This window comes from Cucurbita pepo, chromosome LG03 (genome assembly GCF_002806865.2).
Source record: "Cucurbita pepo subsp. pepo cultivar mu-cu-16 chromosome LG03, ASM280686v2, whole genome shotgun sequence".
Lineage (NCBI taxonomy): Eukaryota > Viridiplantae > Streptophyta > Magnoliopsida > Cucurbitales > Cucurbitaceae > Cucurbita > Cucurbita pepo.
The window spans coordinates 4343554-4362799 of NC_036640.1; the positions used below are offsets into that span (position 1 = coordinate 4343554).

At 30.9% G+C, this 19246-nt stretch overlaps 4 protein-coding genes across 4 annotated transcripts; 3 read left to right on the plus strand and 1 right to left on the minus strand.

Annotated features, from left to right (window-relative positions):
• Nucleotides 1-2827: 2827 nt before the first annotated feature.
• LOC111791334 lies at nucleotides 2828-3334 on the plus strand. The gene has a single exon (XM_023672624.1). The coding sequence runs from the start codon at nucleotides 2891-2893 to the stop codon at nucleotides 3197-3199; it is 309 nt and encodes a 102-aa protein (XP_023528392.1). The 5' UTR covers nucleotides 2828-2890; the 3' UTR covers nucleotides 3200-3334.
• Nucleotides 3335-4656: 1322 nt separating this feature from the next.
• On the plus strand, nucleotides 4657-5134 carry LOC111791078. The gene has a single exon (XM_023672275.1). It carries the CDS (start codon nucleotides 4720-4722, stop codon nucleotides 5026-5028), a length of 309 nt encoding a protein of 102 aa, XP_023528043.1. The 5' UTR covers nucleotides 4657-4719; the 3' UTR covers nucleotides 5029-5134.
• Nucleotides 5135-9641: 4507 nt separating this feature from the next.
• Nucleotides 9642-10779, plus strand: LOC111791794 (transcription factor MYB20-like). The gene is made up of 3 exons (XM_023673275.1): nucleotides 9642-9954; nucleotides 10024-10497; nucleotides 10776-10779. Exons 1-3 carry the CDS (start codon nucleotides 9692-9694, stop codon nucleotides 10777-10779), a joined length of 741 nt encoding a protein of 246 aa, XP_023529043.1. The 5' UTR covers nucleotides 9642-9691.
• A 2450-nt stretch (nucleotides 10780-13229) lies between these two features.
• On the minus strand, nucleotides 13230-15557 carry LOC111791886 (probable inactive receptor kinase At1g48480). The gene is made up of 2 exons (XM_023673389.1): nucleotides 14090-15557; nucleotides 13230-14005 (listed from the first exon to the last, which is right to left on the minus strand). Exons 1-2 carry the CDS (start codon nucleotides 15372-15374, stop codon nucleotides 13386-13388), a joined length of 1905 nt encoding a protein of 634 aa, XP_023529157.1. The 5' UTR covers nucleotides 15375-15557; the 3' UTR covers nucleotides 13230-13385.
• Between the last annotated feature and the right edge of the window lie 3689 nt (nucleotides 15558-19246).

Here is a 19246-nt window from a genome sequence, read left to right on the forward strand (position 1 = left end):
ATATGCTAATATTATCTCGAGACGATATTTAATTATATTATATACTTTTTAAACAATGTAGATAAAATATTTTTTAAAAATGATGAAATTTTTTATGTTAGCGTTACCTAACAACATGAAATGATTGCTTTTTTTAGAGATCCCCAAAAAAAAAAATTAAAAATTAAAAATTTACTATTTTATTTTATTTCCTAAATGTGTTTGAGGAAGCTATCATTAGGGGACCCATTAATGAGAGAGTGTAAAATGGAGATGAACACGTGTCGGGACGTTATTCGTCCACGTGTTCAGAAACATAGACCAATTGGATCCTTTGGAATATCCTCCAAAACTTATTGTCTCACCTTTTATGTTTTACAAAAGAAGAAGAATGTAGAAGAGTTAGATATGTATTGATTTTGTGTGGTTGCACAAGATAAGCTTTTTTAGTGTTTTTGCATTTTCCAACATGAAAAAATATAATTTTTTTTGACATTCTAGATCGATTGAGAAGGAGAACGAAACGTTTTTTCTAGGAGGAGAATATCTGCTAGCAGTGGGCTTAGGCTGTTAAAGTGAAGATGCTAAGCCTTAAAGGGGAGGACACGAGGCGTGCCAGTGAAGACGTTGGACTTCGAAGGAGTGGATTTGTGAAATCCGACATTCGTTGGGCCTCGAAAGGGAGTGGATTTGTGTGATTCGAGAATGGTGGGCCTCCAAGAAACTTCACCAACAACCACTTGTAAGCACTAATGATTATTTTTATACTTGAAATTGGTGAGCTTGTTTTTAATCCACAAATTTAAGGGATACACCAAAGACAGAGATTGATGGCTCTCTTCCCAAAGCAAACGACACAATAAGTTGTGGGGATTTTGTTTGGGTCAAACCTTTTGTGAACTCCCTTTTCTTTTCTTTTATAATAATATGACGTCATTTTTGTGCATTGCTTACATCATTTTTAGCTTACACAATCAGTTCTTACGATACGTTCAAATCTTATTCTGGTCTCGATACTTTCAAGTTTGTTTTCTTAAACTTCTAGAATGTTTGTTTTTGTGAGATCTCACATGGATTGGGGAGAGAAACAAAACATTCTTTATAAGCGCGTAGGAACCTCTCTCTAATATAAGTATTTTAGAATTGTGAGGGTGACAGCTATACGTTATGGGTCAAAACGTACAATATCTATTGACGTTGGGCGTTGGGTTTTGGTTGTTACAAATGGTATCAAAGTTAGGGACCGAGCAGTGTGACGTTGGGTCTTCAAGGGGAGTGGATTGTGAGATTCCCACATCGAGACAAACCGTTTTTTATAAGGGTGTGGAAACCTCTCCCTAACAGACGTGTTTTAAAAATCTTGAAGGGAAGTTTGAAATGGAAAGCACAAAGAGGACAATATGTATTAGTAGTGAGCTTGGGCCGTTACAAGAAATCTCTCTAATTGACATGTTTTAAAATCGTGAGGCTGATGTAACGGACTAAAACTGACAATATCTGCTAACAATAAGCTTGAGTTGTTACCAGAGAAGTAGATGGTGAGATATTAAATGGTGAATAAAAATAAAAATAAAATAATAATAATAAAAGTTAGGGCAGCAAATGGGCTGAAAATGCGACAGGAATCCACACCTCCGCGTGCATGGAGATCGACCGTCCCACCAACCGCCCCATCCAATCANCTGTTTGGCGTATTTGAGGTATGAATTTAATTATAAATTATTTTAAGTTCAAATTTCAAATTATAATTTTTTTTATGCTAATTAGAAATCAATTTAATAATTAAACTTTTACAAATATCTTTATTCAATTTTTTTAATTAAAAAAAAACTCAATTTTATTTTTCTTTATTTTTTNTTTTTTTTTTTTTTTTTTTTTAATATCAAAACCAGTGGATAATGTCGAACCTCACTTTTATTTTCTGAAAATAAAAACGGTAGATTCTAATTTTGTATCTTTGTAAAAAAAAGCATATTTTTAATCTAAAATTAATAAATAAATTTANAAAAAAAAAAAAAAAAAAAAAAAAAAAAAAAAAAAAAAAAAAAAAAAAAAAAAAAAAAAAAGCACAATTCTAGTTTGATTGGCTGTAATTTGTTGGAATAAAAAAAATTATTAGAAAAGGAAATTAATTTTATCAATTAAAAAATAAAAATATTCTGATAATTTGGACAAAAATAAAAACGGTCAATATTTTATTTCAAAAATATTCTTAAAACTTTTAAGGTTGTTTCGAAAATATGGTTGAACTTTCATTATGAAATATAGATAGATAGTTTTTGTCCATATATTGATCTAAAACANTTTTTTTTTTGTTAATGTTATTTTTAAAAATATAGTAACAAGTTAGGAGTATTTAATGAAACTTTTTAAAGTTAAAGAATAATTGTTAGTATTATTCAAAATTTAAGGATATTTCTTTTTAATTTTGGGTATTATTCAACGACTCCTAGTGGTTAGTTTTTGCTTTTTTCACTATATTTGTGTTCGATTTAGACATGCTGCTTACCTAAATGATTGTGTAGCTGTATGTTTAAGGTATTCTCGTATATACACGTCTAGCCGTTTACTTTGTTTTTAAAAGCTAGTACGTAAAATATTACGGTTGATTAACTACAGCTTATGGACTAAGGGAACGAAGATGCGAAAGAATATAAAAATAAAAGCCCTAATTTATTACACGGTTTCGAAGATAGACATGATAATCAAAGGGTATTTGATACTGTTCCAAAAACGAGAATTTTCTTTATGTGGAATAAAAGGTCCACATAAAAGATATATTCGAAGATTTCCAGTCCCACAGAGCGAGTAATAAATATCAAGCTCCTGTTCAAAATCCAAAGCACTCCACACCAAAATTTCAAAATTTCTTCCTTAAATCTTACCGTTTTTTTGAACAAAACATAAAGTCATGGTTGATTTTCCACACATGGGGCCAGGGCTAGTCGTCGGTGGAGTGGTAGGGATTCAGATCAATGATCCACGCGTTAAAGAGATAGCAGAGGTTGCACTAAAACAACATGCTGAACAAAATTTGATCTTGGCTGGTGTAGATGCTGGTCAGATCATTAAGGGGATCCCCGACTGGAACAACTATTACAACCTTATTATCTCTGCCAAACATAGTCCTCAAGAATTTTCGAAGTTTTATAACGTTATTGTGTTACAAAAGGCTTCAGATAAATCACTGAAGCTCGTATCTTTCGTTCCTCTTTTCTAAGCTTCATCACTTGTAATGGCTGCTATATCTTATCCATTATGTCCTATCAAAAAATAATACTAATATGAGAATAAAAGTTGTCGAAGTGAGCATATAGCTCCGTGATAAATAATACGTACTCTTTCTTATTTTAAATTTCTATATCTCAACTATAGGTCTAAAACGCCGCCAACGCTTGCGGGAAAGAATAAGGTTAGTAGGGTTCTTTGTTTCTTCTCCATTTTCCGTTCTTGCACCATTTTAAACTCTTCATGATATTGTTACAAGTTCTAAATATACGAATGAACATGGAAACAGAAATGGGAAAGGAAAATAAAAGCTCGAGTTTAATACACGGTTTCACATAATTGCATGTCACGCCACAAAAATCAAAACTAATAAGGATGGACTGATAGGTTAGATTATTCTAAGGTATGTTCGATAAAAATTAATAAATTAAAAATTTTATATAATAGCTCGTACACATGTAATAGTTCAATCTCATCCATTACATGACGTTTTAATCAGATCTGGGTCAATCATCTACGTCATCTCATTTCAATCTCAACCTTTAAGCCGATAGAATTGCATGCTTAGCCATGCCACGCAAATCAAAACTAATATGGATGGATTGATAAGCTAGGTTCTTATGGGGAATTTTTTTATCACGGTCGTTGTCGGGTTAGTTTTTCCGTTTTTGCGAAGTAGTAGCTTTTGAGAACTGTTCGTGTTTATGGTTACTCATCTTCAAAAACCTCTTAAAAAAATTTGTAGAAATTTTGGAAAGAGCAACGTCAAATTATACATGTGACGAAAACAAAACTGACGGTTAGTATATGAACAAAACTGTTAGTACCACCATCAATTTTCATTAAAAACTGTGTCCATTTATTAACGGTAAAAAAAATTTATGAACGGTTTTTTTTTTATATAAAGGTTGAGAAAGTTAATGTTACTTTTAAAATTTTACAGTATTTTTTAAACCAGGAACTAAGATTAAAGGTATTTTTAAACTTTTTAAAAAGTTCGAACTATATTAATAAAACTTTTTAAAGTTCAAAGGATATATTTTTTTTAAGGATGGGTACTATTCGACGTCTTCGACGGCTACTAGTTGTTAGTTTTTGCTTTTTTAATATGTTTGTATTCGGTTTAGACACACTGCTTATCCAAAAGATTGTGTAGCTATATGTTTAAGGTATTCTAGTATATACACGTCTAGCCATTTACTGTGTGTATGAAAGCTAGCACGTGAAACATTACGATTGACTAACTACAATTAAATGAAGATGTAAAGGAATATATATATAAAAGCTCTAATTTAGTACACGGTTTCAAAGATGACCTAAGAATTGTAGGGTATTTGATACCATTCCAAAAACAAGAATTTTCTTTACGTGGAATAAAATGTCCACGTAAAAGCCATATTCGAAGATATCCCGTTCCATACAGCCAGTAATAAATATCAAGCTCCTCCTTAAAATTCAAAACATATCGTTCCTCAAATCTTTCCCATTAGCTTTTAAACAAAACGTAAAGTCATGGTAGATTTTCCACACATGGGGCCGGGGCCAGTCATCGGTGAAGTGATAGGGATTCAGGTTAATGATCCGCGCGTTAAAGAGATAGCAGAGTTTGCACTGAAACAACATGCTGAACAGAACTTGATCTTGGCTGGTGTAGACGCGGGTCAGATCGTTATGGGGATCCCCAAATGGAACAACTATTACAACCTCATTATCTCTGCCAAACATAGTTCTCACGAATTTTCGAAGTTTTATAACGTTGTCGTGTTAGAAACGGCTTCAGATAATTCACTGAAGCTCGTATCTTTCGTTCCTCTTTTCTAAGCTTCATCACTTATAATGGCTGCTCTATCTTATGTCCTATAAAAAAAAATACTAATATGAGAATAAAAGCCGCTAAAGTGAGCATTTAGCTCGGTGATAATTAGTACGTACTCTTTCTTTTAAGGTTGGAGATTTTAAATTTCTATATCCCAACTATATGTCTGAACCGCCGCCAACCCTTGCAGAAAAAAATAAGGTTAGCACGGTTCTTGCACTATTTTAAACTGTTCGTGATATTGTTGCAAGTTCTAAAAATACGAATGAACATGAAAATGGAAATGGGAAAGGAAAATAAAAGCTCGAGTTTAATACACGGTTTCACAGAATTGCATGTCACGCCACAAAAATCAAAACTAATAAGGATGGACTAATAAGTTAGATTATTATAAGGTATGTTCCATAAATATTAATAAATTAAGAAATTTATGTAATCGCCCGTACATATGTAATAGTTCAATCTCATCCATTACATGACGTTTTAACCAGATCTAGGTCAATCATCTACGTCTCCTCATTTCAATCTCAACCTTTAAGCAGGTAGAATTGCATGCTTAGTCATGCCACGAAAATCAAAACTAATGTGGATGGATTGATAAGCTAGGTTATTACGGGGAATTTTTTATCACGGTTGTGGTCGGGTTAGTTTTTTCGTTTTTGCGAAGTAGAGAACTAGAGAACGGTTCGTGTTTCTGGTTACTCATTTTCAGAAACCTCTTAAAAAAAATTTATAGAAATTTTTGAAAGAGCTACGTCAATTTTTTTTTTTTTTTTTTTTTAACGGAAACAATTACATTTCGTTTAATTTTCTTATTGGTTCGGGTTCAAATAAATAAAAACTTTATAAATTGATTAACCGAACTTACTCAAATTTATTATCGATTTTAAAAATACATTTTACTTACCATATAATTATATTTTTTATTATTTTATTTTATAATTAGTTTTCTTTTATTATTTATTTTTTAACAACCCTTCTAAATAATTTTAAGTTAAAAAATTAAAAAGTCATTTTCAAAATATATATTAAAGTTAAGTTAGCACCTTTTAATTGAATATTTGAAAATATGTAAATATATGTTTACGCATTAACATTTTACTTTTATTAAAAATAAAAAGTTAAATAAACGTTCCGAACCAACCCAACCCAAAAAAATTATGATCAGATTGGATTATATTCATTGTTTAATAAGATTTGTTTGGGTTGAAAAAATTATAATCAAGAACGATTACTAGATTAGTCCAAAACTATATACACGTGTACCATACAAAAAAAGAATATTAGCATGGAACAAAACGTCCACGTCATAAATATATTCGATGATATCGAGTTCTACCTAACGAGTAACAAATACCAAAACTCCCACTCAAAATCAAAAGCATATCACGCAAAATTTTCAAAATTTCTTCCTCAAATCTTCCCATTTGTACTTTAAGTTTTGTTTTCTGAACATAATACAAATTCATGGTTGATTTTCCACACATGGGTCAGGACCGATCACCGGTAGCATAAGAAGGGTTGATGACAATGATCCACACGTTAAAGAGATAGCAGAATTTACACTAAAAAAGCATACTCAAAAAAAGCTGATCTTGAGTGGTGTGGACGCTAATTAGATCATTAAGGTGTCCCAACTGAAACAGACCGTTTAATTAATTTATAAAATTGATATATATAAATGAGACTTTATTAATTATAATTGAAATTTCATATATCTCATAATTTTTTAATATTTTTAATTAATGATTTTTTTTTCAACAATAATTAATTAAAAATTAATGACTTATTGATTAAGTAAAACATAACTAAGCCATAATAGATGAAAGCTACATTCAACAAAACATTATTAATTTAATTTAAAAATTCAATTCAATTATTGTCGGGTTTTATAAAGAATTTCTTCTCTAGTAATTTTCAAAGTTAAAATATAATTTTTTTTTAGTAACTGACTATTTAACGCTAATTAAAAAGGTCATCGAAACTATTTTTAAAGACGATACTATCTCTACCTTAATTCGGTCGTCCAAACACAAGTGTTTTGCAGACTATTCCCGCTCGAGCATTATTTAAATAGCCCATTTCGATAGATGTTAAATATAAATTTATAAGTTTAATAAATTTTAAAATATTTTTATTTTTATTTTTGAATTTTTGTGAGAATTTGTTACTGTTTTTCCGTACAAGTATTTTTATTATTAATATTTTGCATTTATAGTGTTATTTATGTCATTTTCACATCTTTTTCAAATTCCATTATTTTAATATTTTATTGTTGCTTCTAAGGTTAGAAGATTCATTAAAGTTTTTTTTTTTTCGATATGTAAAAGGACACAAAATTATAATAATAATAAAATTATATAAGAATTCCCACAAGTTAAGTGAAAGAAAAAATAATAATATTCGAAAAAAAAATACACGAGGAAAACGATTTGAAATAAAATTACAAATATATTTCCATAAGTAGCTTTAATAATTAAATATTATATCTATAGATTTTTCGATTTTTATTTGAATCAGTTGTAATTATTTGTCTTAACTCGAAGTGGCTAGTAGAAATATTCGAAAAATTCAATGACCCGAAAAGCCAGACTAAAATTTTGAAATCTTTCCAAAAATGCCCCTACCAAAAAACCCTCAATTTCGCTATAGATGCTTACGAGGTGGGACGAAGAGGAAAATATTTTTGTCCCTATCGTTGCCATTTATTTTAATCTTTATTCTCATGAAATGTCGGGAATTCGATGAATCAATTTTTTTTTTTGTTTTGTAGGTCGTCTTTTTACGTTTTTNACTTTTGAATGGATAATTTTAAATATAATGATTTTAAAACAATTATAAAATGTCTTAATAAAAATTATAATATTACATAAAAAAATATATATAATTGTAATGTTTAACCCACGTGATTTTAAAAATTTTAAATTTTAATATTACACGAAACGAAAGAATTTATTAAGAAATAATATTTGAATAATATATTATAATAATTAGTTATGAAATATATTTTATAATTTAATTAATAGTATATTTTATTTTATTCTCAATGTTTAATTAGTTTATATTTTATATAAGAATACACACATTCGATCTCAATTCTTTTTTTGATTCTTTTAACTGAAGTTAAATTTAATATTATAATATAGTCTTCAATAATTTTTTTTTTACCATAACGTTAATAATAATAATCAATCAAATAATAAACGGAGCCGGAGCGGGATGAAAAATATAATTTGAAAATTCAAATTATTTTGAATTTGTTTTATTTTTAGATTTGTTAGGGGCATTTTTGCAAATATTTGGTAAGTTAATTCATTGAGAAATTTGAGGTGAGTGGGCAAGGTGGCCCTTTTTGAAGAAGACAGCCTAAGCATGCTTCTTTTTTTCTCTCTTCATACACTCACCTTTTACATAAAACATTCATTAGTGGGATCACTTTTCCACCTAACATACCTAATTCTCTCATTATCGTATGAGATCTCACGTTGATTGGAGAGTAGAATAAAGGGTGTGTAAGTCTCTCCCCAACAGATGCATTTTAAGACCGTGAGACTGACAGCAATACGTAATGAGCCAAAGTGGATAATGTATGCTAGCAGTAGACTTGGGCGGTTACAAATGGTATCAAAGCCAGACACGGGACAGTGTGTCAGCTAGGACTCTGGTCCCCAAAGGAGGTAGATTGTGAGATCCCACATTGATTGAAGAACGCTAGCCCCCAAGAGGGGTGGATTATGAGATCCCCACATCGATTAGAGAGGGGAATAAAACGTTCCTTATAAGGGTGTGGAACCCTCTCCGGAGAGGAGAAACAAAGTCATTCCTCATAAGAATGTGAAAATCTCTCCCTAACATACGCGTTTTAGAATCGTGAGACTGATGGCAATACAAAACAGGTCAAAGCAGACAACATCATTATTTCAATTCTCTTACTCTAATCATACTTTCATAGCTAAATTAAGTCTTCAAATTTTGATCGAGTAAGCATGATAATTACAAATAACTTAATGAAAATATCATGTCAATCGTTCCAACATATTTTAAACGCCATTTGTGCAATTTGCCGATAGTTTTATCAATCAATCCTTCACAATTCTATATTTTAAATGAAGAACAAAACCCAATTGGAGCCTTTAATCTTTATTACTTGTATGTTTTAAAAAATTATGTTTGTTAAAAAGATGTTGTCACAAAAGTGCTATTAAATCTTGGTAAAAGGGCATGAATATTAAACTCATACTCATTACATAAATATATATATATTTTTAAAATTGTGAATAAAAAAAAAATCAATTCTTCCCCGACTAACTTATAAATTCACCCGTCTCAAAACCCATACACATTACGTACGTACGACCATACATCTCTTTCATGTTACATTTCAGTTTTGTCTCTCTACTTTTAAATATTTAAATTCCGTCATCTACTTTTAATAAATCATAACATTAATCTTTATTACAATGGTAAAATAGTGATAATAAATTTTTAAATTTAAACTAATTTTAGATAAAGAAATAATATTTTAATGTTGAGAATATATATATATATATGTGTGTATATAAATGTAGGTGGTGGTGACATATTCCATTCATTATCATCTTCATACATACATCAAAAGTCTTCCTTCTCTCTCTAATATCTCTCTCTAGAATTGATTAAAAGGGCAAAATGGGAAGACAGCCATGTTGTGAGAAGGTAGGGTTGAAGAAAGGGCCATGGACAGCTGAGGAAGACAAGAAGCTCATCAACTTCATCCTCTCCAATGGCCAGTGCTGTTGGAGGGCTCTCCCTAAGCTCGCCGGCCTCTTGAGATGTGGAAAGAGTTGTAGGCTTCGGTGGACTAATTACCTTAGACCCGACCTTAAACGAGGCCTTCTCTCCGATCTCGAGGAGAAAATGGTCATTGACCTTCATGCTCAACTTGGAAACAGGTACTAACAAATTTGTGGATACTAAAAATTGGTGGAAATAATTTTATATATATATTTATTTATTTTCAGATGGTCAAAGATTGCTTCGCATCTACCGGGAAGAACGGATAATGAGATCAAGAACCATTGGAACACGCACATTAAGAAGAAGCTAAGAAAAATGGGCATCGACCCTCAAACTCACAAACCAATCTCTTTTCCAACTGGTCAACTTCAATCTCAAATCCATTGTCATCTGGACACAGAGACATCGACAAATTCATCGGTCGTTACCAAAGTTGATGAGGTGCAAGGACTAACCTCTACGACTATCGTCGAGCCCCAAGTGCTTTCAAATCCTTGTGTTTCTACTTCATCTTCTTCGTCATCTTCAAACTCAAACCCGATCGAGTTTGAAGATCTCGAGTTCTTGGATTTCGAATGGGCATATAGCAATAACACGAGTAATAACGGCAATGGTATCGGATTTTGGGAAGACGATTTTAATAGTTGGGATTTCTTGGTTGGTCGTGAGGATGATGAAGNGAAATCCACATATGAAATGTATTGGGTTCTTTTTTTTTTTTTTTTTTTTTTTCCTTATAAAATTTGTGGGGGAAAAAATATATTTGAATTTGTTATCATCAAAGAAAAACAATTTCAAGATCTCTTATTATAAATTAATTGTTTCTAATTTTTAAATTTTATTTTTCTTTTTTCACTAGAAATTATTTAATTATTGTGTGTTTGTGCTCGAGATTCTTGAACCTCAAATCTGTTCGTTGAGACTACAGATTTTATATCAATTGAATTATGCTCACTTTTGCGTGTTCGGTTTATAGCTAAATATATACATTTCATCTACGAAATATTGGTAAATATGATATTGGATACACTTTATGAGACATTATCGAGTGGATTACACGCTCATTAAAATATGTTTAACGAGACCTAAAATGTGTACCTTAAAATATAGTTAACAAGAGTAACTGATGTCATCGTAAGCGTAACTTATATATTGTTGTACTAAATAAATAAACAAAATTAGAGTAATTAATCATTTAGCTAAATATCTGGAGTTATTGAAATATTATGTGAGATAACAAATAGATGTCTCGTTAAAAAATTTTAAAGTTTATAAATTAATATGATAACGTCAATAGTCAAACTTGATTGATGTGAATCACGAGGTATATAGTCAAACTTAGGGGTTTCGGGTTTCAATTTTACATCTATTTCAATAAATCCTCCCTTTAATAATTTAGGTCTCGTTTAATAATTAATTTATTTTTTTTGTTTTTAAAAATTGTATTTATTTTATTAAAACTTCTTTACTCTAGCTTTTATTTTTACTAACAAAACATTTTAATTCTTAAGCAAAAGTTAAAAATAAAAATAAAAATAAAATTTTATTTAATTTTTAAAAAATAAAGAAATAAATAGGTATAAATTTAATTTTAAAAAATTAAAAAAATAAATATTTATCGAAGCTTAATATATGTTTTTTTTTATTATTATTATTATTGGAAGTAGAATCTAACTCTTGCTTAAAAAATAATAAAAATAATAATAATCAAAATATTTTTTTATAATTTAGCCGTTTACAAAAATAATAATAATAATAAATAACCTTACTATTGGGCCCATATTTCTCTCTAAAGGCCCAAAAGTCAGTGGACCTTTTAGTGAAACTTGTTGTTAACATAGGCCCATTCAAACAACGTATAGTTCGAATTGGGTTGAGTTGTCGAGTTGTTTATAAAAAATTAATATTTTAATAAATTTTATTTATCCATGTCCAATATAATCTTAGATAAAAGATATTAAAGGTTCACAAACAAATGCAAATCAATCCTTGAATCATTCAAGCAAATCGATCCGTGCTCTATCCAATTAAAAAATTTTGAAAATCCCAAAGTTCATGAAAACAATAATTAGAAATCGCATTTAAAGAACCTATCTTTATAGTGACATCATGGACAACCCTAAAAAACTTGACAAATATTGCAACGTTCTTTCAAACATCTGTGGCCCTGTTCTTTTGTTTCTATGATCACCTTAGTTGATCAATTTAGAGTTTTAGAACTAAATAAATATTTTTTATTTAAAATTTTATTTTTTTTTTTTTTTTAAACTATAATAAAGGAAACCAAAATAATTGGATGATTTTTTATAAATGAAAATGATATTTGTTGTAATGTATAAAGGAATTATTGGATTAGGTAGAAAATTGAAAGGCAAGAAATCACCTCCCATTAAACCTCCTATATATATATATATATATATATTATAATAATAATAATAATAAATAAATTATTATAAATTGTAATCAAAGCTACACCCCTCTTTTTAACTAACTAATTATGTTTATCAACCACTTTTTTTAAATACAACTAATTATTATATTTTCCTTTTTTTATTTTATTTTTTATTTTTTACTATATATTATAGATGTTCAATTAATTACCTAAAATTCATTATAAATATGGTTATATTAATTTTATTTCCAGTTAATTAAGAATTTTATAATATCGTTATATATCTAAAATAGAAATGCATATGAATTATATTTAGTTACATAAACTAAATAATTATTTTTTTTTTCCCATTTATTCTTCATAAATTAATCATTATAAATATGATGGGACAGGTCTTTATTTTTATTTTTATTTTTATTTTTATTTTTATTTTATTTTATTTATGTTTGAAATCATATATAATTTTAGCATTATTCAATATACATTTTTTTCCAAAAAATAAAAATAAAAATGAAAACATCTACTAGAGAAACTTCATTNTATATATATATATATATATATATTATAATAATAATAATAATAAATAAATTATTATAAATTGTAATCAAAGCTACACCCCTCTTTTTAACTAACTAATTATGTTTATCAACCACTTTTTTTAAATACAACTAATTATTATATTTTCCTTTTTTTATTTTATTTTTTATTTTTTACTATATATTATAGATGTTCAATTAATTACCTAAAATTCATTATAAATATGGTTATATTAATTTTATTTCCAGTTAATTAAGAATTTTATAATATCGTTATATATCTAAAATAGAAATGCATATGAATTATATTTAGTTACATAAACTAAATAATTATTTTTTTTTTCCCATTTATTCTTCATAAATTAATCATTATAAATATGATGGGACAGGTCTTTATTTTTATTTTTATTTTTATTTTTATTTTTATTTTATTTTATTTATGTTTGAAATCATATATAATTTTAGCATTATTCAATATACATTTTTTTCCAAAAAATAAAAATAAAAATGAAAACATCTACTAGAGAAACTTCATTGATTTGTGAACATGAAATAAAAATAAAAATAAAAATAAAAACAAAAAATACATGTATAAAAATTACAAGTATAATAAACCCGAAAACTATAATGAAAAAAAGAATAATATCTAGATTTTCTATTATTCTTTTGACGGTGTAGAAATACCATTACTTTCATCGTTCTGTTTTTGTGAGGACGATCGACAGAGTTCTTCGATTCGTCGAACGATCTCGTCCATCTCTGGACGGTTGTCGGGATATGGGACGGTGCATTGCAGAGCGAGTTCCAAGAGTTGAACCATCTCCTCCTCGACATTTTGGTACCTAAGAAGTTGTTCATCAAACACTTCAGCTGTCCATTCCTCTTGAACCACTGACTGAACCCATCTTGGAAGATCCACTGCCTCTTCATTGAAGATTGAATGTGTAGGAGGTTTTCCTGTTAGCATCTCTAATAATAGCACTCCGAAGCTGTAAATATCTGCTTTTTGTGATACTTTTCGAGAATCAGTGACCTCTGGAGCTCGGTACCCTGCGACACGACTTGGAGCGGAAGGAGACATGGCTAGCTGTGCGAGGCCGAAGTCAGATACGCGTGCTTCGTATGATTGGGTGAGGAGAAGGTTTGAGGACTTGATGTTGCCGTGAGAGATGGTTGGACCTTGAGAATGAAGGTAATGAATCCCCTGGCTTACTCCGAGCGCTATGCCACATCTTGCTTCCCAATTCAACGGAGTTCTTCCCGACTCTCTACTACTACCTGTTGTTAATTCAAACGTGCAATTGTTTACAATAAAATTTATTCGATTCATCACATTTTTCAAATTATCGATAACTAACTCACCGTGTAGAAGTGCAGATAAGCTTCCCATCGGCATGTAATCATAAACTAAAAGCTTTTCCTCTCTACTATAATAATAAGCTCGGAGAGGGACCAAATTCTCATGCTTCATCCTCCCCACCTCCTCGATCTTCTCCTTGAACTCCTTCTCTGCCGACGTCATCTCCTTCAACCGCTTCACAGCAACCACCATCCCCGTCTCGAGCGTCGCCTTATACGCCGTCCCGAACGTCCCCTTCCCGAGAACCTCCGCAGACGCCCTCAACAAATCCTCCAAATCAAACACATTCCCCACATTCCCAAAGAACACCAATCTCTTATCTCTCTCGCCGCCCTTCCCTACCGATTTCGGTGCCATTAAATGATCTATGTTTATACTTTCGCTACTCCCTTCCACCGTCGCCGCCTTCTCCCCCGGCGCCTCAACCTCACCGGCCGACCGAACCCCCTCATTCGACTCCAATTTCCCCTTCCTCTTTCTTTGACACACAAGAATCAAAACAACCAAAATCAATACCAAAACAAACAAACCACCTATCACAATTCCGGCAATCGTCCCACCCGAGAGCTTCGACTTTCGACCTGGCTCCGTCGTCTCCGTCGAGTTGCAGAGCAACAATGGCGCCCCACAGAGCAAATTTCCCTCAAAAACACTCGCCGGAAAACCAGAGAGCTTCGACGGAATCGAACCGTTCAAACGATTAAACGAGACATTAAATTGTTCAAGATGAAGATTTAACTCAGGAACCACTCCGGTGAACTGATTGTTCTGTAAATACAGAGTAGCCAAACGGGACAAATTGTTGAACCCAGATGAAATCTCACCTGAAAATTTGTTGTCCGCCATGTTCAACCGAACCAGATTCTTCAAATCGAACAGAAACGCTGGAATCTCGCCGGAAAACAAATTCCCCTGCAAGTAAAGATTCCTCAGCCCACGAAGATTCGCAAAATCCGCCGGAATCCGTCCAGACAGAGCATTAAACCGCAGAGACAGAGTTTGTAACTGCGTCAAATTCCCAAGCCCCACCGGAAGTTCACCGGAAAGCCCCATAGCCGGAAGCCGGAGCTCAAAAACCCCATTCTTACCACAGCTAACACCAGCCCAAGAACAGGGAGACACCTCGGAGATATTCCACTCTAATCGGGGCCGACCACCCATCGCCGCCCGGAAACCCACCAGCGCCGCCCTGTCGGAAGCCAGATCCGCAAGAACAGAACCCAAAAAGGGCAAACCCAGAAGCGCCGCCGCTAAAATCCCTCGTAGGAATCCATTGGGGAACACCATTTTTTTGGATTTTTGCTCCCAAATTGAGAGAATCGCTAACAAACCCACATGGGTGTGATGAAAAGCTTGTGGAATGGCTCCAATGGAGGAAGAATAAAATGGATTGTTGAGCTGGATTGTTGAAGGGAAAGGGTTTAATATACAAGCGAATTCACTGCAACTTTTGATACAAAGGAAGCAGCTTTGTAGTTAAGCTTTCAAATGGATGATTGCCATGTGGAAGATCTTAACTTTATATGAACATTTTTATTTTTTTCAAATGGAATTGCCTTTTCATTCCATGAATTAATAAATAAATCATTTTAAAAAATTATGTTTTTTTTTTTCTTTCCCCTTATGACCGTTGATGTCATCCTTAACAATGCTCCAGCAATCATTTTAGGGGAGCGGAATTAACGAAACCGTTACTTAAGATTTAAATAAAAAAAATTTAGAAAAAATAATTTATATTATGCGAACAAATTTGACCCTCAGTCTTAAGCGTGAATGAGAAATAGAATTGAGATGGAAGGTGTGTATTGTTATTAATACAAATAAGGAAAATATAAACTAATTAAATAGAAATACTGAGAATAAAATAAAATATACTACTAATCAAATCATAAAAGAAATAATATTAAGATATAATATCTAAGATATATTCCATAACTAATTATTATAATATATTTTTCAAGTGTAGGTCAATCACACCCAACTTGTCTTTACGAGTGTAGGCCAATAACACAGTTTTAAAGACAGGTCTGTCTTCAACAACTTCATATACCCAGCAATCATTTCAGACACGTAAGCCTACCACTAGTACATATTGTCTGTTTTGACCTGTTACATATAGTCATTAGCCTCACGATTTTAAACGCATCTACTAGGGAGATGTTTCTATACTCTTATCCCTACCATAACTCTTTAATGGAGACCAAATGGACAAAAAAAAACGTGGAAATGTATCAAATTTGGATTTAAACATAAAAATAATTGTAATAAATAACCAAAATTATTTATTTATTTTTTTTCATAGAAATTTATAGAGTAAAATAAAATATCATAACAAATAAATAATTAAAAAAAAAAACTTAATAAAAATGACGTGGCTTTTTTAATAATTAGTTAGTACGTAAAATTTGGAAACTTCCAAAGTGAATGGAGAACTTAGTTGTACTAAGAGAGAGGTGCCAACTGTACTAGACACGTCAAAGCCAAGCTGGTGTTTTGACGCAACAAAAAAGTCAACATTATACACGTCACTGATTGGGCCTCACACCAGCCAACCGTCAGCTATACTGTAGACGATTACTTCAATCTGATTGGCTTATTGGTTAGCTGAAATTGATATCCAGTTCGGCCAAATGTCACCATAGAATGTTAATTTTTGATTGGTCCAGCTAACTCCGGGCCCCACTTTGCTTTTAGAGCTTTGGTTCCATGGGGATCCCCTCACCAGAATTACTGTGGAATCTCTCCCTTGTTTTTCTTTGATTTGTTTTTAATTTTCTATAAAATAAAAAAAATATATTAATTCTTGAATTTCTCTAATAAATTATATTGAATTCAACCGAACAATTTAAATTTATTATTAATTTTAAAAAATATATTTTCTTGACGATAAATTTTTTTATTATTATTTCCCAACCTTTCTTAAAAATCATTTTTTTTTTAAATAGATAGTTTATTTGTCATAAATTTTAATTTTTCCTAAAAACACATGTTAATCGGAATCGAGTTTTAAAAATCAAAACGGTTGATTTTATTAAATTATTGCTTCTTTTTTAAGTTTAAACGATTTTTTTTTTTTTTTTGTCTTTATTATTCGAAAGGTATAGTCCTACTACACCATGACTCCAATGAACGACAATCCTCCCCTTCACTTATTCTTTTTGTTCGTTAATTTTAACAACTCCGTCTCTATATTTTAAATTTCTAAAAATTTAATTTTTATTATGTAAAATTTAAGCAAAATAAAGTGTCGGCCTTTATTATAGTCTTTATTATATAGGACACCATCTTAATTGTGTCAACTCAACTAAGAGGTCGATTCGGGTTCAAAAAAATTTAGACTCAAATAGTATGGATTGGATTGAGGTTTGGATCGTTTTTTTTAATAAAAAAAATCATTTTAATTTTTGATCCAAATCCATTGGGCAAGATGAGCCCAAAGCCCAAGAGATTAGAAAAATACTAAATGGACAAACTCTACGTAGACGTGTTTTAAAAGTCGTCCGACTGATAGTGATATGTAACGGGTTAAAACAGATAATATTTGCTAGCGGTGGACTTGGACTGTTATATTAAAACTCCTCCAAGACGTCTTTTTTTGTCTTCAAGAAGCTCTTTTCAATGGCAGACTAAATAGTGTTGTCGATCAAGAGTAATGGAAGAACTCCAATGAAGATCAAGAACAAGAATAGAAAATGGTACCATGTTGCACTGTTCATCGATAGAACACAGAAAATGCCTTCAAAATGATGCTAAGAAGAAGAAACTACATGCAGCTTTGATTAGAAGAATTATAAACTCCTTCATATTTTAAAGTTTAAGATTTCGAGCGCGTAAGAATGTAAGATCTCAGATCTCTTGGAGAAGGGAACGAAGCATTCCTTAGAAGCATGTGAAAACTTCTCCCTAGTACACACGTTTTAAAAACCGTGAGGTTGACGGCAATACGTACTAGGCCAAAGCGGACAATATCTACTAGCGATGGAGTTCGAGTCGTTACAAAAAAAATGACCCTAATTTTGGTCTTGCTTTACCACGGATCTTAATTTGGAATTTTCTCTCTTATTCATATCACGTACCTTTATGAAAACGGTAGATGATTCAATTCATTATATTGTTTCTATATTAACATAAAGCACAAGCAAACAAGAATTAGTTTCAATTGTTTCGTGTTGTTTGTCTCGTAAAATAATGTCACGATTTTCCCATATTTCATCATTCCAGCTACCTTTTTTGTGTCGTTTCACGCCAATTCATCACTCACTTTAGGCAAATCAATATATCGAGCACCACAATTTCAATAACAACATTACAATAAAAATGAAAAGTTTAGGAAAAAAAAAAAACTTCTTAACGTTCCAGAGCTAAAACGATAATCAATTTATAATATTTATTAATTAATGTTACATGTTAATCAACATGTCACCCGTGATATGTTAATAAATAAAAAAATCACTCGCTAAACGCAACCTCTATTATATACGTACTAAATATAATTAAAATAAAAAAAAATAAAGAAGAGGAGAAATTATATTTTTCTTAAACAATAAGAAAGAATATAATTTATATAATATAACCTTGAAAAGGAGAAGTTGACCCAAGAAAATAAATCCCCTTTGGGACAAAAGTTTAAGACATGTCCCTTTTGGCTACTAGGGGAATAAAAATGTAATTAATTGACAAGTTGAGTATTAACAATACCGATGTATACTCAACTCATCGGACCACGTCAATTTAATCTAATTTAATACGTCTCTTCCATCACCGTCATCGTCGTCGTCGACTATACTTATTGTTAAAAATATATTTTAGCGAATTGTTTTAATTATTTGTGACGATATGATTTATATGTATATCAATTTGAACATAGCTCAACTGGTTAAGAATTAGAAGCTAGATATTTATCTATCCACCATGACTCGTTATGTATCGTCGTCATTTGTGACAGTTCAAGCCCACTCCTAGTAGATATTGTCTGTTTTAGCTCCTTATGTATTGTTGTTAACCTCACAGTTATAAAACATGTCTACGAGGGAGAGATTTGTATACTATTATAAAAACTATTTCGTTATCCTCTCCAACCAATGTGGAATCTCACCGTAATTTAAAAGTTAAGATATATCAACTATTTCTTAGAGATCGTATGCTTGAATATTCACCCT